Consider the following 13,047-nt stretch of genomic DNA (forward strand, 5'->3'; position numbering starts at 1 on the left):
TGGATATCATGGTGGCTTCACACCAGTGTCTGGGAAATGTGCCCTCTCCCCAGATGCGGTTGTACTTGTTACGCAGAAAGTGGTTGCCTACAAGAGAAAGGTACTACAACATCTGAATGTGGATGGGTCCAGCCCTGGGGCGGAGGATCGGGATGAACTGATAGCATGATCGAGCTCCCTCATAGTAAAGGCAGCATTGTAGCACTCTCAATTCAGAGAAGAGAAGAGAAGGGTATCGCCCAAGCCTCATCCACTAGTTTCCAATGGCGGAAGGCAGGCTGATAGTGGGAAGAGCTCGAAACTTCTGCAAAATGGTGGCCCAAGGTGTTGAAGATAGCAACAGGGTCCACGATAATATCATTTGCTCCTGCGAGGCCGGAAATTGGTGAATGGATCTTGGTCCCAGAGAGCCATTGGAGGGCTGGGATACGATGTGGTGAAGAGGAACTGTGAGGAATGGAACATACTGCAGCAGTAAGGATAATGTTGGTGAGATAGTGCACCTGGTCACCATAACCGGGTAAATCTTTTTCTTCGAAGGTTGCCAGGGAGGAGTAAAGCTGCCAGTCAGCCATAGTAAGCTGCCATTTGGGGTTGCACGCAGATGGGGTAGGAGTCAGCAAATGGAGAGCACATGGGAAATAGTCGCTCAATAGGTGTCAGAAAGAACGGACCATTCAAGACAATGGGCGAACTGGGCAGTGCAAAAGGACAGGTCCAAATGGGAATAGGTGTGTGAGGAGCTGGAAAGGAAATTAGTTGCTCCATGTTAAGGCAGAAGAGGTTAAGTTGGTTAAGAAGGTCAGCCAAGAGGGCAGCTCTCTGACAGGTCCTGGGAGAACCCCAAACGGGATGATGCACATTTAAGTCACCGAGTAGCAAAAACGAGGGAGGTGGCTGCCCAATAAGGTGAAAGAAGGCTGCCCTGGTGACATCAAATGAAGGAGGTGCATAAATGGTAAAGAGGGAAAAAGTCAGGCAGGGAAGGAAAAGGCGAACTGCAACAGTTTGAAGACCGGTAGTCAGGGAGATGGGTTGACTATGAAGGTCATCCCTTATGAGCAGCATGACACCCTCATGAGACGGAATGGCGACCTCAAAGGGAAGATCAAAATGAATCGGTAAATAACGTGAAAGCTCAAAACAGTCATGAGGGCGCAATTTCATTTCTTGAAGGCAGAGTACAAGGGGATACTGCAATGCTAAAAGCAGCTGTAAATCCTCTGTGTGGGACCGAACACCGTGAATGTTCCATTGAAGTACAGTCATGAGGAGGAAGAGATGTAGGGGTGCCAACTCGGCGGCCGCTAAGTGACAGCCGGTGTAGAGTCGCTACTACAGGGCACAGAAGCAGGAGGGTCCTGCTCCATGGGGTCCACAGCAGCATCAACTTGCTTGTGCGGTCAGTTCGTGGAGTCCAACGCTGAAAAACAGTTGGTGGTGCGCACTGGTGAGACAGAGACAGGCCGGCCGGGCTAAGGTACCACATGGTGACACGGTCAAACAGAATCTTCGAGTTGGCAAGGGAGAAGACTGTTTGCATTTGGTGGACTTCTTCGAGCCTTTCCGGTTACAGGAAGACTCGGGTGTTGTTTGGCTGGAGAGATGGAGGAAGTCTTCACAGGAGTACTCCTCCTGTCCTTTCCTGCCTACTGGTTGTGCAGCTGGTGGTTGACGGTTTGTTGCACATTTCATTAACAGTACAGAGTAACCCACCACTTTGAAATGTAAGGTGGGTCAGATGCTTCTGAATCTAACAGCAAAGACTTCTCATTGTTACAATCTTATTGGTATACAGTTGTTAATGCTTTTTTTTTTGATAATATAGAGAACATAATACATAAAGATTTCTCTGAGGTTACAGCGAATTGAATGCTTAACAACTGTTAAAATGGTTCATATAATTTGTTACTACCTAGTTGATGAGGATATAATTTATATAATGCAAATGTCAAAGAAAAATAAAAAAAGAAAATGTAACAGAATGAGAGTGGTGAAAATAATTTGTAGTATTTAGAGGGAAGTGATACACTGTATTTGGATGTGTAATACAGTCTGAGTAACATGTAGGTTAATAATGGCCTATTTCTACCTATTTCAGATGACAAGGTCTCGATACAACCTCGAGGTATTCTCATTTGAAATGGTTTGTGCTAATGTATACAGATTAAATGCTGATTGACCACTTCATACATAAAATACACGAATTTTAGCTTTACATGAGAAATACACTTATGTTTCTAACTTGTTAGTAGAAATAGAATATAGTTCATTGCTACTTGAATGCATTATTCCTTAAATAACTTAATACATTTATAATATATATAAAATTCATTGATTGTAGCTTTGAATAGAGAAGAGAATATACTTCTGTCTGCACACAGTAAAACGAGCAATACATTACTGCTTGTGTGTAGTATACATTAAACACTATGCAAAATGTCATTGGGGAGGAGGAGCCTCGGAATAAAAGTTCTTTGAGCCTTCTCCTCCCAAGCGACATTACCTTATTACTACAGTCTTAGTATGTGGTGCCAGTGTTTGTTTGTTTTATGATTGTTGTGTTGTTGGTGACTGTGTTGTGGCATGCTGTGTCATGCATTGTGGGTTTTGGTCCCTTACATGTTGATACCTTCTGAGTCATGGTAACGTAGTGTTCCTTCCTCATTTTCGGTATCTGTGGTCATGTTTGTGTCCTCCCATGTGTTTTGTTGTGTTGTTTGTGCTTGTCTACGCCACCTTCCATATGGCTTTTGGCACTTGTATTCTTTGTGCACAGTATTCAACACAATATCAGCTATGCTATTTATTGTGTTCCAGTCATCGGGATTAAGTATTATTCTGGCGATGTAATTGTTGTTCTGTATAGGTCTCACTTGTGCTAGCATGTTGCACAGCAGTGTGACATGTTCTGGTGTCCCAGTTTCTCCGCATACTTCATAGTTAGTTAGTCCCATACGGTTTAAATGTACCAGATATGGCCCATTTTTGAATCAGCCATTGTTTCATTTGTGATTTGTTCATAATTTTGGTTCCCGTAATTTTGATGACTTTATCGAACCTGTCCCTCTTAAGCCAGTAAAGTGCAGCTCTATAACGTTTGTTGCACAGCAGGATGGGAGGATGGCGATGCTACCTTGACACTGGGCGATTTCATAACCTCAGAGCTGAATTTGAGGTCGCACGTCTGCGTGGCCATGTCCTTCATAGAGCGAGAGGTAACAAGAACAGAGCTATAGGTGCCAGAACAGAGGGTTTGTGACTAGCCAGTAACTTGCGAGCTACTGGGTAAGGCACTTTTTCCTTTGCCCGAATCTTTTGGACAGCCCGCTCATCAAAATACATGGGATAACCCCGAGAGAAGGTGGCACGGCCACCACTGCAGTTGATACAGCGGGGAGGAGGAGGCGGACAATCACTCTCATGTGCATCTGTATCACAGGTTACACATTTGGCTGTGTGTCGACAAGCCGTTCCACTGTGGTTGAAACGATGACACTGGTAGCAGCGCATCGTATTCGGAATGTATGGCCGGACTGTGATAATTTCATAGCCTGCTTTGATCTTGGACAGCAGCAACACTATCAAACGCGAGGAAAAGAGTGCGGGAAGACACTAAGGAGGAATCTACCTTTTCCATTGCACAACGGATAGCGGTGACATGCTGATCAGAGAGGTAAGATTAGATCTTAGCCTTGGTTAGACCGCCGAGCAGACTGGTGTAAATTACATCACAGGAAGAATCCAAAGTTCTATGGGCCTCAACACGAACACTGTTGCTGTGGAGAAGCGAGGCAGCAAGCAGTTGTTGAGAAGCAGTGCAGAGAGTCTCCAAAAGCAAAGTGCCATTCCATAAATGAGAGGAGGATTTCACAGGACCAGCAACTGCATCAACACCTTTCTGAATAATAAATGGATTTACCGTGGTGAAGGACTGACCGTCTTCAGTACGTGAGACCACGAGGAACGGTGGTGCAGTGGGAAGGGGCTTTGAATCATTAACCTTATTACATTTACGTTACATAGATGTCGATTGGGAAGATGATTAACTCATTGTGAGAAAATCCCCATGATTGCCAGCATCTCCGATAGTGTGCTTCTTCCAACTGGGGGCTCCCTTCACAAGGGGGCACCCGCCTTAGATGACTGTTCACACCTCAGGTCACACCTTCCACACATCTGACAGAGGGACCAATCAGCAATTTGGGAATGTTGCAGCTCAGGCAATCACCACTCCCTGGGCCTGACCTGTAGCAGGAGGTACGTGTGGACCCTACCTGACGACCCAGGGCTGGGAATTATGCATTGCTTAGTCACCTGTTACCCGTCAGATGTGTAGGCTCGCCTTCAGGAACGCACAGGGAGGAAGAAGGAAAAGAGGAACCTCAAACGCTGAAGCAGGGGAATGAGAGGAGAAGGTATGCTGTATCATGCAGCGTAACTTGCTGTGACAGTGCGAGGGAGAGACAAAGATATTGTTTATTACTCTGTGGCGGTCAGCGCTCACATAATTATTCTTAGGATATAGAGTTTTTTTGTTCTTGTTAAGAGTAATTTTAGGAGAGGAGAGCCATTCTTGTGATGTAAAAAATCGACGCCATTGCGAGTTTTGATTCAAATTGTAAAATATAAGTGCATATGGAAGGAAATCAGTTAATAGAACAATAAAATATTGTTCATTTCAAGAAGGTACGTCTTATTATACACCCAGCGATATACTGCTATTGTGATTTACTAATAAACACCAGCTGAGAACAGTTCCGACGGGAGCGTTCAGTTCTAGTGAAATAGTTCGATGTTTTCTTCGGAAAAGAAGTCACTTCATGGATCATTCAAATCCACAATAAGTAACTGGACATTTCTCAGAACTGAAAGCAATCTGATTGCTATGCAACAGAGCCCCGAAGAATACAGGGTGATTCAAAAAGAATACCACAACTTTAGGAATTTAAAACTCTGCAACGACAAAAGGCGGAGCTAAGCACTATCTGTCGGCGAATTAAGGGAGCTATAAAGTTTCATTTAGTTGTACATTTGTTCGCTTGAGGCGCTGTTGACTAGGCGTCAGCGTCAGTTGATGTTAAGATGGCGACCGCTCAACAGAAAGCTTTTTGTGTTATTGAGTACGGCAGAAGTGAATCGACGACAGTTGTTCAGCGTGCATTTCGAACGAAGTATGGTGTTAAACCTCCTGATAGGTGGTCTATTAAACGTTGGTATAAACAGTTTACAGAGAATGGGTGTTTGTGCAAAGGGAAAAGTTCTGGACGGCCTGGAGATGTTAGAGAATTGGCTGTTCCCTCAGCTCGAACAAGAAGCACAACAATTCATATTTCAGCAGGATGGAGCGCCACCACATTGGCACTTATCTGTCCGTAACTACCTGAACGTCAACTACCCGAGGCGATGGATCGGCCGCCAGGCAGCCCGTGACAGAGCACTTCATCACTGGCCTCCAAGAAGCCCTGATCTTACCCCCTGCGATTTTTTCTTATGGGGGTATGTTAAGGATATGGTGTTTCGGCCACCTCTCCCAGCCACCATTGATGATTTGAAACGAGAAATAACAGCAGCTATCCAAACTGTTATGCCTGATATGCTACAGAGAGTGTGGAACGAGTTGGAGTATCGGGTTGATATTGCTCGTGTGTCTGGAGGGGGCCATATTGAACATCTCTGAACTTGTTTTTGAGTGAAAAAAAACCTTTTTAAATACTCTTTGTAATGATGTATAACAGAAGGTTATATTATGTTTCTTTCATTAAATACACATTTTTAAAGTTGTGGTATTCTTTTTGAATCACCCTGTATTTCTCCGTACTTTGGTTACCACTATCAGCTCAACACGGTATCTGCAGAATCTGGAGCAGATTTCTACAACAGCGGAAGCGTGTAATCGCTATCAGTTTCACACACTGCCCTGTGTACGCTGTATGTATTTACCCACAACAGTGAACATACAGATACTCACACACATAGAAAGACAATACTAGGTGGTGTGGGGAAACATTTCAGTATAAAGGCGCTGCAGAGCTAAACAGTAATTAGCCTAATAAGAAAGGGAGTCTTTATAGATGTCTACCGTTAGACAGGACACGATCCTGATACAACACTCATAGTGAACCTGCAATATAAATATGTTAGTAATTTAGTAATTAATGTTTCATTGTGTGTATATATGTCTAGTTTTATAGAGTAACTACAGTATGGTCCTTTGTATGTTGCATGCTAACTGAACGTGCAGGAGTATCTTGTGAAGAGAACGAGTGCGCCATCCCAGCAGCCTAGCAGAAACTTCAAAAAGGCCAGAACATTTAAATTACTAGCTTTCTTGAGTATTTATGCATTGTAGTGACCTTTTATGAATTAATTTTCTAAGTATAAATAGTGTTGCTATATTACTTTTCCTAGAATGGTTGAAACGATGGGACTGGTAGTAGCGCATCGTATTCGGAATGTATGGCCGAACTGTGATAATTTCATAGCCTGCTTTGATCTTGGACAGCAGCAACACTATCAAATGCGAGGAAAAGAGTGCAGGAAGGCACTAAGGAGGAATCTACCTTTTCCATTGCACAACGGATGGCGGTGACATGCTGATCAGAGAGGTAAGATTAGATCTTAGCCTTGGTTAGACCGCCGAGCAGACTGGTGTAAATTACATCACAGGAAGAATACAAAGTTCTATGGGCCTCAACACGAACACTGTAGCTGTGGAGAAGCGAGGCAGCAAGCAGTTGTTGAGAAGCAGTGCAGAGAGTCTCCAAAAGCAAAGTGCCATTCCATAAATGAGAGGAGGATTTCACAGGACCAGCAACTGCATCAACACCTTTCTGAATAATAAATGGATTTACCGTGGTGAAGGACTGACCGTCTTCAGTACGTGAGACCACGAGGAACCGTGGTGCAGTGGGAAGGGGCTTTGAATCATTAACCTTACTACATTTACGTTACGTGGATGTCGATTGGGAAGATGATTAACTCATTGTGAGAAAATCCCCATGATTGCCAGCGTCTCCGATAGTGTGCTTCTTCCAACTGGGGGCTCCCTTCACAAGGGGGCACCCGCCTTAGATGACTGTTCACACCTCAGGTCACACCTTCCACACATCTGACAGAGGGACCAATCGGCAATTTGGGAATGCTGCAGCTCAGGCAATCACCACTCCCTGGGCCTGGCCTGTAACGGGGGGTACGTGTGGACCCTACCTGACGACCCGGGGCTGGGAATTATGCATTGCTTAGTCACCTGTTACCCGTCAGATGTGTAGGCTCGCCTTCAGGAACGCACAGGGAGGAAGAAGGAAAAGAGGAACCTCAAACGCTGAAGCAGGGGAATGAGAGGAGAAGGGAAACAAGGAAAGAAAAAGGGAGCGAAAAACAAAGGTGAGACTGTTTGTATGTCAGCGACAGACAATGCATAGCATTCCCAATTACATTCCAGACATGTTCCCCAAGTGAGGGGAAAAAGAATAGCAAGAGGATAGATATGCAACACAGAAGGGAAAAAATGCTGCAAAGGCTGGGGTCATGTGGTAGCCAAGCACGAATCTGCCAAAGAGAGGCGAGTGGTGCTGCTTTCTACATGGGCATGGTGACTAACAAGCTGTCTGTCCGCATGAATGGCTACTGACAAACTGTGGCCAAGAGACAGCTGGACCACCCAGTTGCTGAATATGCTGCCCAACACAATCTGCTCCACTTCAACAATTGCTTCAAAGCCTGCGCCATTTGCATCCTCCCTACCAACACCAGCTTTCCTGAAATGCGCAATTGGGAACTCCCCTTGCAGTACATCATATGTCCTGGTAAATCCCCTGGCATCAACCTTCACTAGTCCCTCTCTTCCACTTACCTACCTCCCTCTCTGCTCCCACTCTAACACAACACGGTCTTCAACTCCACCAATGCACCTGCTAGTCCTTTCCCCCTTCAGTATCTCTCCTTTTCCTCCTTCCCCTTAAACCTCCCAACTGCATCTAGTAGCCCTACCCTATCCCCATGATGTCCCTGCACACTCCCACAAGCTGTATTACAAATTCTCCCACCCTACCCTGCTATCCCCACCTCACACCACCTTACCTCCACCACCAGGTTGTTGCACCCATTTTGCACAGTTATGACTCAGTATGGTCGCTGCAGCCAGAAACGGTGATCTGTGTGTGAATTGTGCTTGTGTGAATGTGTGCATATTTTCTATTTCAGAGGAAGAATTTTTGCTGAAAGCTAAAATGTGTAGCAGTCTTTTTGCTGCACCTCTATCCGACTCAGAGTCTCCTCTATATGGTAACAATCTACCCCTTTCGTAATATTGTTATTACAAAGCAAAAATACCTGCCTGTGTGATGGGCAACAATATACTTTAACGCCATACTTTTAGTTTCTGTACAATCTGAGTCAGCCTCTTCTCATTAGTCACTGAATCTACCCATCCAGTCTTTATTCTTCTGTAGGAAAACATTTCAAAAATTTGTTTTCTCACCTCGTCTGAACTATTTATCATCTGCATTCCACTTCCGTAAAATGTTACACTCCAGGCACCCACCTTAAAGAAATACTTCTTAACACTCAAATTTATATTAGATATTAATAAATTCCTCTTTTTCAGACATTCTTTCCTTGCTATTGCAAGTACCGGTATGCATATTATACCCTCTTACCTCCCATCATCATCAGTTATTTTGTTCCCATAATGGGAAAACTCATCTATTACTTTCAGTGTATCATTTTATAATCTAGTTCTCTCAGTATTGCCTCATTTAACTGACAACATTCCATTACAATTGTTTTACTTTTGTTGGGGCTCATTTTATAACCTTTTTCAAGACACTGTCTATTATGTTCAGTTGTTCTTTGGCACAATTACAATGTCATCAGCAAACCTCAAAGTTTATATTTCTTCTCCCTGAACTTTTAGCTTGTACCTGCAGTCTGGTTCCTGTACAAGTTGTAAATAACCTTTTGCTTCCCATATTTTAGCGCTGCTACCTTCCAAATTTCAAATAGTGTCTTACAATCAACAATATCAAAAGCTTTATTTAAATCTACAAATACTTCAAAAATGGCTCTGAGCACTATGGGACTTAACATCTGAGGTTATCAGTCCCCTAGAACTTAGAACTACTTAAACCTAACTAACCTAAGGACATCACACACATCCATGCCCAAGGCAGGATTCGAACCTGCGACCGTTGCGGTCGCGCGGTTCCAGACTAAAGCGCCTAGAACAGCTCGGCCACACCGGCCGGCATCTACAAATACTACAAAAGTAAATTCGCTCTTCTTCAACAATCTTGTAAGGTAAATCGAAGGGTCATTACTGCCTCACATGTTCCTCCTTTTCTGCAGAAACCAAACTGATCCTCCCCAAGGTTGGCCGCTACTAGTTTTTCCATTTTTCTGTACATAATTCGACGACTCAGTATCCTGCAACCAGGGCTTATTAAACTCTTGTCAAGTAATATTCACACCTGTCAACACCTTCCTTCTTTTTAATTGAAATTATTGTATTCTTCTAGAAGTCTGAGGGTACTTTGCATGTTAAGCTTGCACATTAAGTGGAATAATTTTGTCAGAGTTGGCTCTCCCAAGGATCTCAATAATTGAGATTGTTGTCCACTACAGAGGGAATGTTTCCACTTAAGACTTTCAGTGTCCATCAAATAATTCTTGTAGTATCATATTTTTCATCTTCACCTACTTCTGCCCTTTCTATCACACTGGCCTGAAGTTTGTTTCCCTTATACAATCTCTATACATTCACTCCACCTTTCAACCTACTCTTCTTTGACTAGTAAAGGCTTGTCACATGGGCTCTTGATATTTATACAGCTGCTTCTTATTTCTCCCAAGGTCTCTCTAATTTTTCGACACACGACTTCTATCTTTCTCCTAGTTACACATGCTTCTACAGCCTTGGAGTCATAAGACAGATTTAAAATACTTTCACTGATTTCAGAAATAACCTCAGAAAAATGTAGACATTTTGAAAGGAATGTTGTGTAAGCCAACACTATAAATGACTGCCAATAAAAAGTTGGTCTTACTATGTTCATTATTGTTATTCCCCACTGTGTTATGTCTATTATTTTACAGGTTCTGTGGGATTTTTCTTTCAAGAAATATGTGAGTACATAGCGTGCAAACTATCAGCGACTGCCACAATTTTCTTCTTCTTATCGCCCACACTTTCTAATAAATAACCTACTTTCGAGGTGCCAAAACGTACAAGAATAAATGAAATGTCTATAAAACGCCACACTGTACAATGCACTTGTGGTGAGACAGATGCAATTCCTGAAATCCATCACCTGTGGTCTCTGGCCTGCCAAGGAGCACTGCAGTCCCAGATCCATGGACAGACCATGAAAACCACCGCATTATGCCGCATGCAAACAGACCCAGCCTTCGGGTAGATCGGTGAGACTAATTATAATGGGCAGGGCTTGCACATCAGTGGGAAACTATGGGCATGCCCAATCTGTTAAGAGATACCTGTACAAATGGCCTGTGCTTTTGGCCCAACATGGAAGTCCATTCGTGTGGCCAGCTTTCATTTGTCACAGACATCATTTTGATGAAATGAGGCTGCCATGATCAATATGCAAACAGAGAAGTTGCACAAATACTCTGAGAATCAGTACTAATCAGGATAGGTAGCAACTCACCATAAAGATGATCTCTGAGCTGCAGACAAGCATATAGAAAACACAACAACACACTCACAACTAAATTTTTGACCATAGCCTCTGTCAGAAAATGAGAGCACACACACATTTACGCTATCACTCAGAGACAGCACACACATGACCACCATCTCCAGCCACTGCATCAACAATCTCTGAGAATCAGATAAAAAAAAAAACTACTACTCAAGCCTCCCTGTCTCTTATCGGCAGCTGCAAGGCTAGTGGCATAAGTGGTGGCAGCACTGACTGTAGGCTGAGGGGAGTGGTATGAAGGGGAGAAGGAGTAATAATGAGGGAGTAGGGAAGCGGTGCAAAGCCAGCGATGATGCATGACTCTCAGTAAACAAACTATTTCATCCACTGAGATAAAAATGAGATTTTTCCAGTGTTTTTTTTTTTCAAATTTCTTTTTATTCCCCTGATACATTTGAAATTCCCTGATATTCTTTGATTTCCAGAACTTGTGGCAACCAGGACAATTAAATTGATCAGTGAAGTCACTCAGTTTCAATATAATTTTGATAAAATGACTAGGCAATCGTGAAGAGCTAAATTGTTTTGTACCTATTTTTCAATTACTCCACCTGTTATCAAATTTAATAACACACAAAAAGAGAACAAAATGATCAGCTGTTTATTTATCAATACTTGAGCAGTACTTACCAACCAGTACCAACATCACATTTGAAGCCGTGTATCTTCGAACTTCTTCTATCCACCTTTGCAGGCTAAGAAATGATGATCGCTTGGTTATATCATAAACTAAAATACACAAAATGGAATAAACAGCTAAATAAAAACATGAACCATACATGCAGAACATTATATTTGGAACGAACACAGATATGGACAATACTCATAAGGTAACTTTCCAAACTTTATTACATTAACATGTTGAAACTGGTAGCAAGACACAGAAAGCAAATTCACAACAATGTATATTAACTTACTTACCCATTTTGTTTTTAAAACACAAAATTATAAGAAAATTCTTTAAATAAATTACATGAATTCTTACCAATTATAACACCATTTGCTGAGCGATAATAACTCTGTGTTATTGTCCTAAATCTTTCCTGACCTGCTGTGTCCCAGATCTGGAGCTGTAAAAATGCAAATATTTACATAGCCTGCGAAAAATTCCATTGTCTGAATATGCCTGAACATAAAATATGAATGTAGAAAAATTAAAATTAACAGAGCTCTATTTAAAAGTCACCGGGACAGAAGTAAGGATATTAGACTTGAAAAGTGATGCTTCACCAAAACCAAGAGAAAGAGAGAACTGAAAAATGGAAATATCTTTCCTTGTCTGCATATAGGTGCAGGGATGAAAGGGTAGTTATTCTTCAGCTAAAAATGGCCTTTACATGTTCCCTATTATTGTGCACTTGGTGGAAAGTTTCTATCGTTACAGAAACATTGCTACAATATCTTCATGCTGTTGTTGCTGTTGTTGTGGTCTTCAGTCCTGAGACTGGTTTGATGCAGCTCTCCGTGCTATCCTATCCTGTGCAAGTTTCTTCATCTCACAGTACCTACTGCAACCTACACCCTTCTGAATCTGCATAGCATATTCATCTCTTGGTCTCCCTCTACGATTTTTACCCTCCACGCTGCCCTCCAATGCTAAATTTGTGATCCCTTGATGCCTCAGAACATGTCCTACCAACCGGTCCCTTCTTCTCGTCAAATTGTGCCACAAACTCCTCTTCTCCCCAATTCTATTCAATATCTCCTCATTAGTTATGTGATCTACCCATCTAATCTTCAGCATTCTTCTGTAGCACCAAATTTCGAAAGCTTCTATTCTCTTCCTGTCCAACTATTTATCATCCATGTTTCACTTCTATACATGGCTACACTCCATATGAATACTTTCAGAAATGACTTCCTGACACTTAAATCTATACTCGATGTTAACAAATTTCTCTTCTTCAGAAACGCTTTCCTTGCCATTGCCAGTCTACATTTTATATCGTCTCTACTTCGACCATCATCAGTTATTTTGCTCCCAAAATAGCAAAACTCCTTTACTACTTTAAGTGTCACATTTCCTAATCTAATTCCCTCAGCATCGCCCAACTTAATTCAACTACATTCCATTATCCTCGTTTTGCTTTTGTTGATGTTCATCTTATATCCTCCTTTCAAGACACTGTCCATTCAGTTCAGCTGCTCTTCCAAGTCCTTTGCTCTCTCTGACAGAATTACAATGTCATCGACGAACCTCAAAGTTTTTATTTCTTCTCCATGGATTTTAATACCCACTCCGAATTTTTCTTTTGTTTTCTTTACTGCTTGCTCAATACACAGATTGAATAACATTGGGGAGAGGCTACAACCCTGTCTCATTCCC

General features: G+C 42.4%; 1 protein-coding gene across 1 annotated transcript in view; it reads right to left on the reverse strand.

Moving 5' to 3' along the window:
• LOC124798716 (ras-related protein Rab-43) overlaps positions 1–13,047 on the reverse strand; it is a 63,437-nt gene that overhangs the window by 38,786 nt on the left and 11,604 nt on the right. Inside the window, exons 2-3 of the mRNA XM_047262243.1 lie at positions 11,707–11,791; positions 11,352–11,450 (exon numbers count right to left, since the gene is read on the reverse strand). Coding sequence (XP_047118199.1) covers positions 11,352–11,450; positions 11,707–11,791 — 184 coding nt within the window. The remainder of the gene's footprint in view (positions 1–11,351; positions 11,451–11,706; positions 11,792–13,047) is intronic.

This window comes from Schistocerca piceifrons, chromosome 5 (genome assembly GCF_021461385.2).
Source record: "Schistocerca piceifrons isolate TAMUIC-IGC-003096 chromosome 5, iqSchPice1.1, whole genome shotgun sequence".
In the NCBI taxonomy this organism is placed as follows: Eukaryota; Metazoa; Arthropoda; class Insecta; order Orthoptera; family Acrididae; genus Schistocerca; species Schistocerca piceifrons.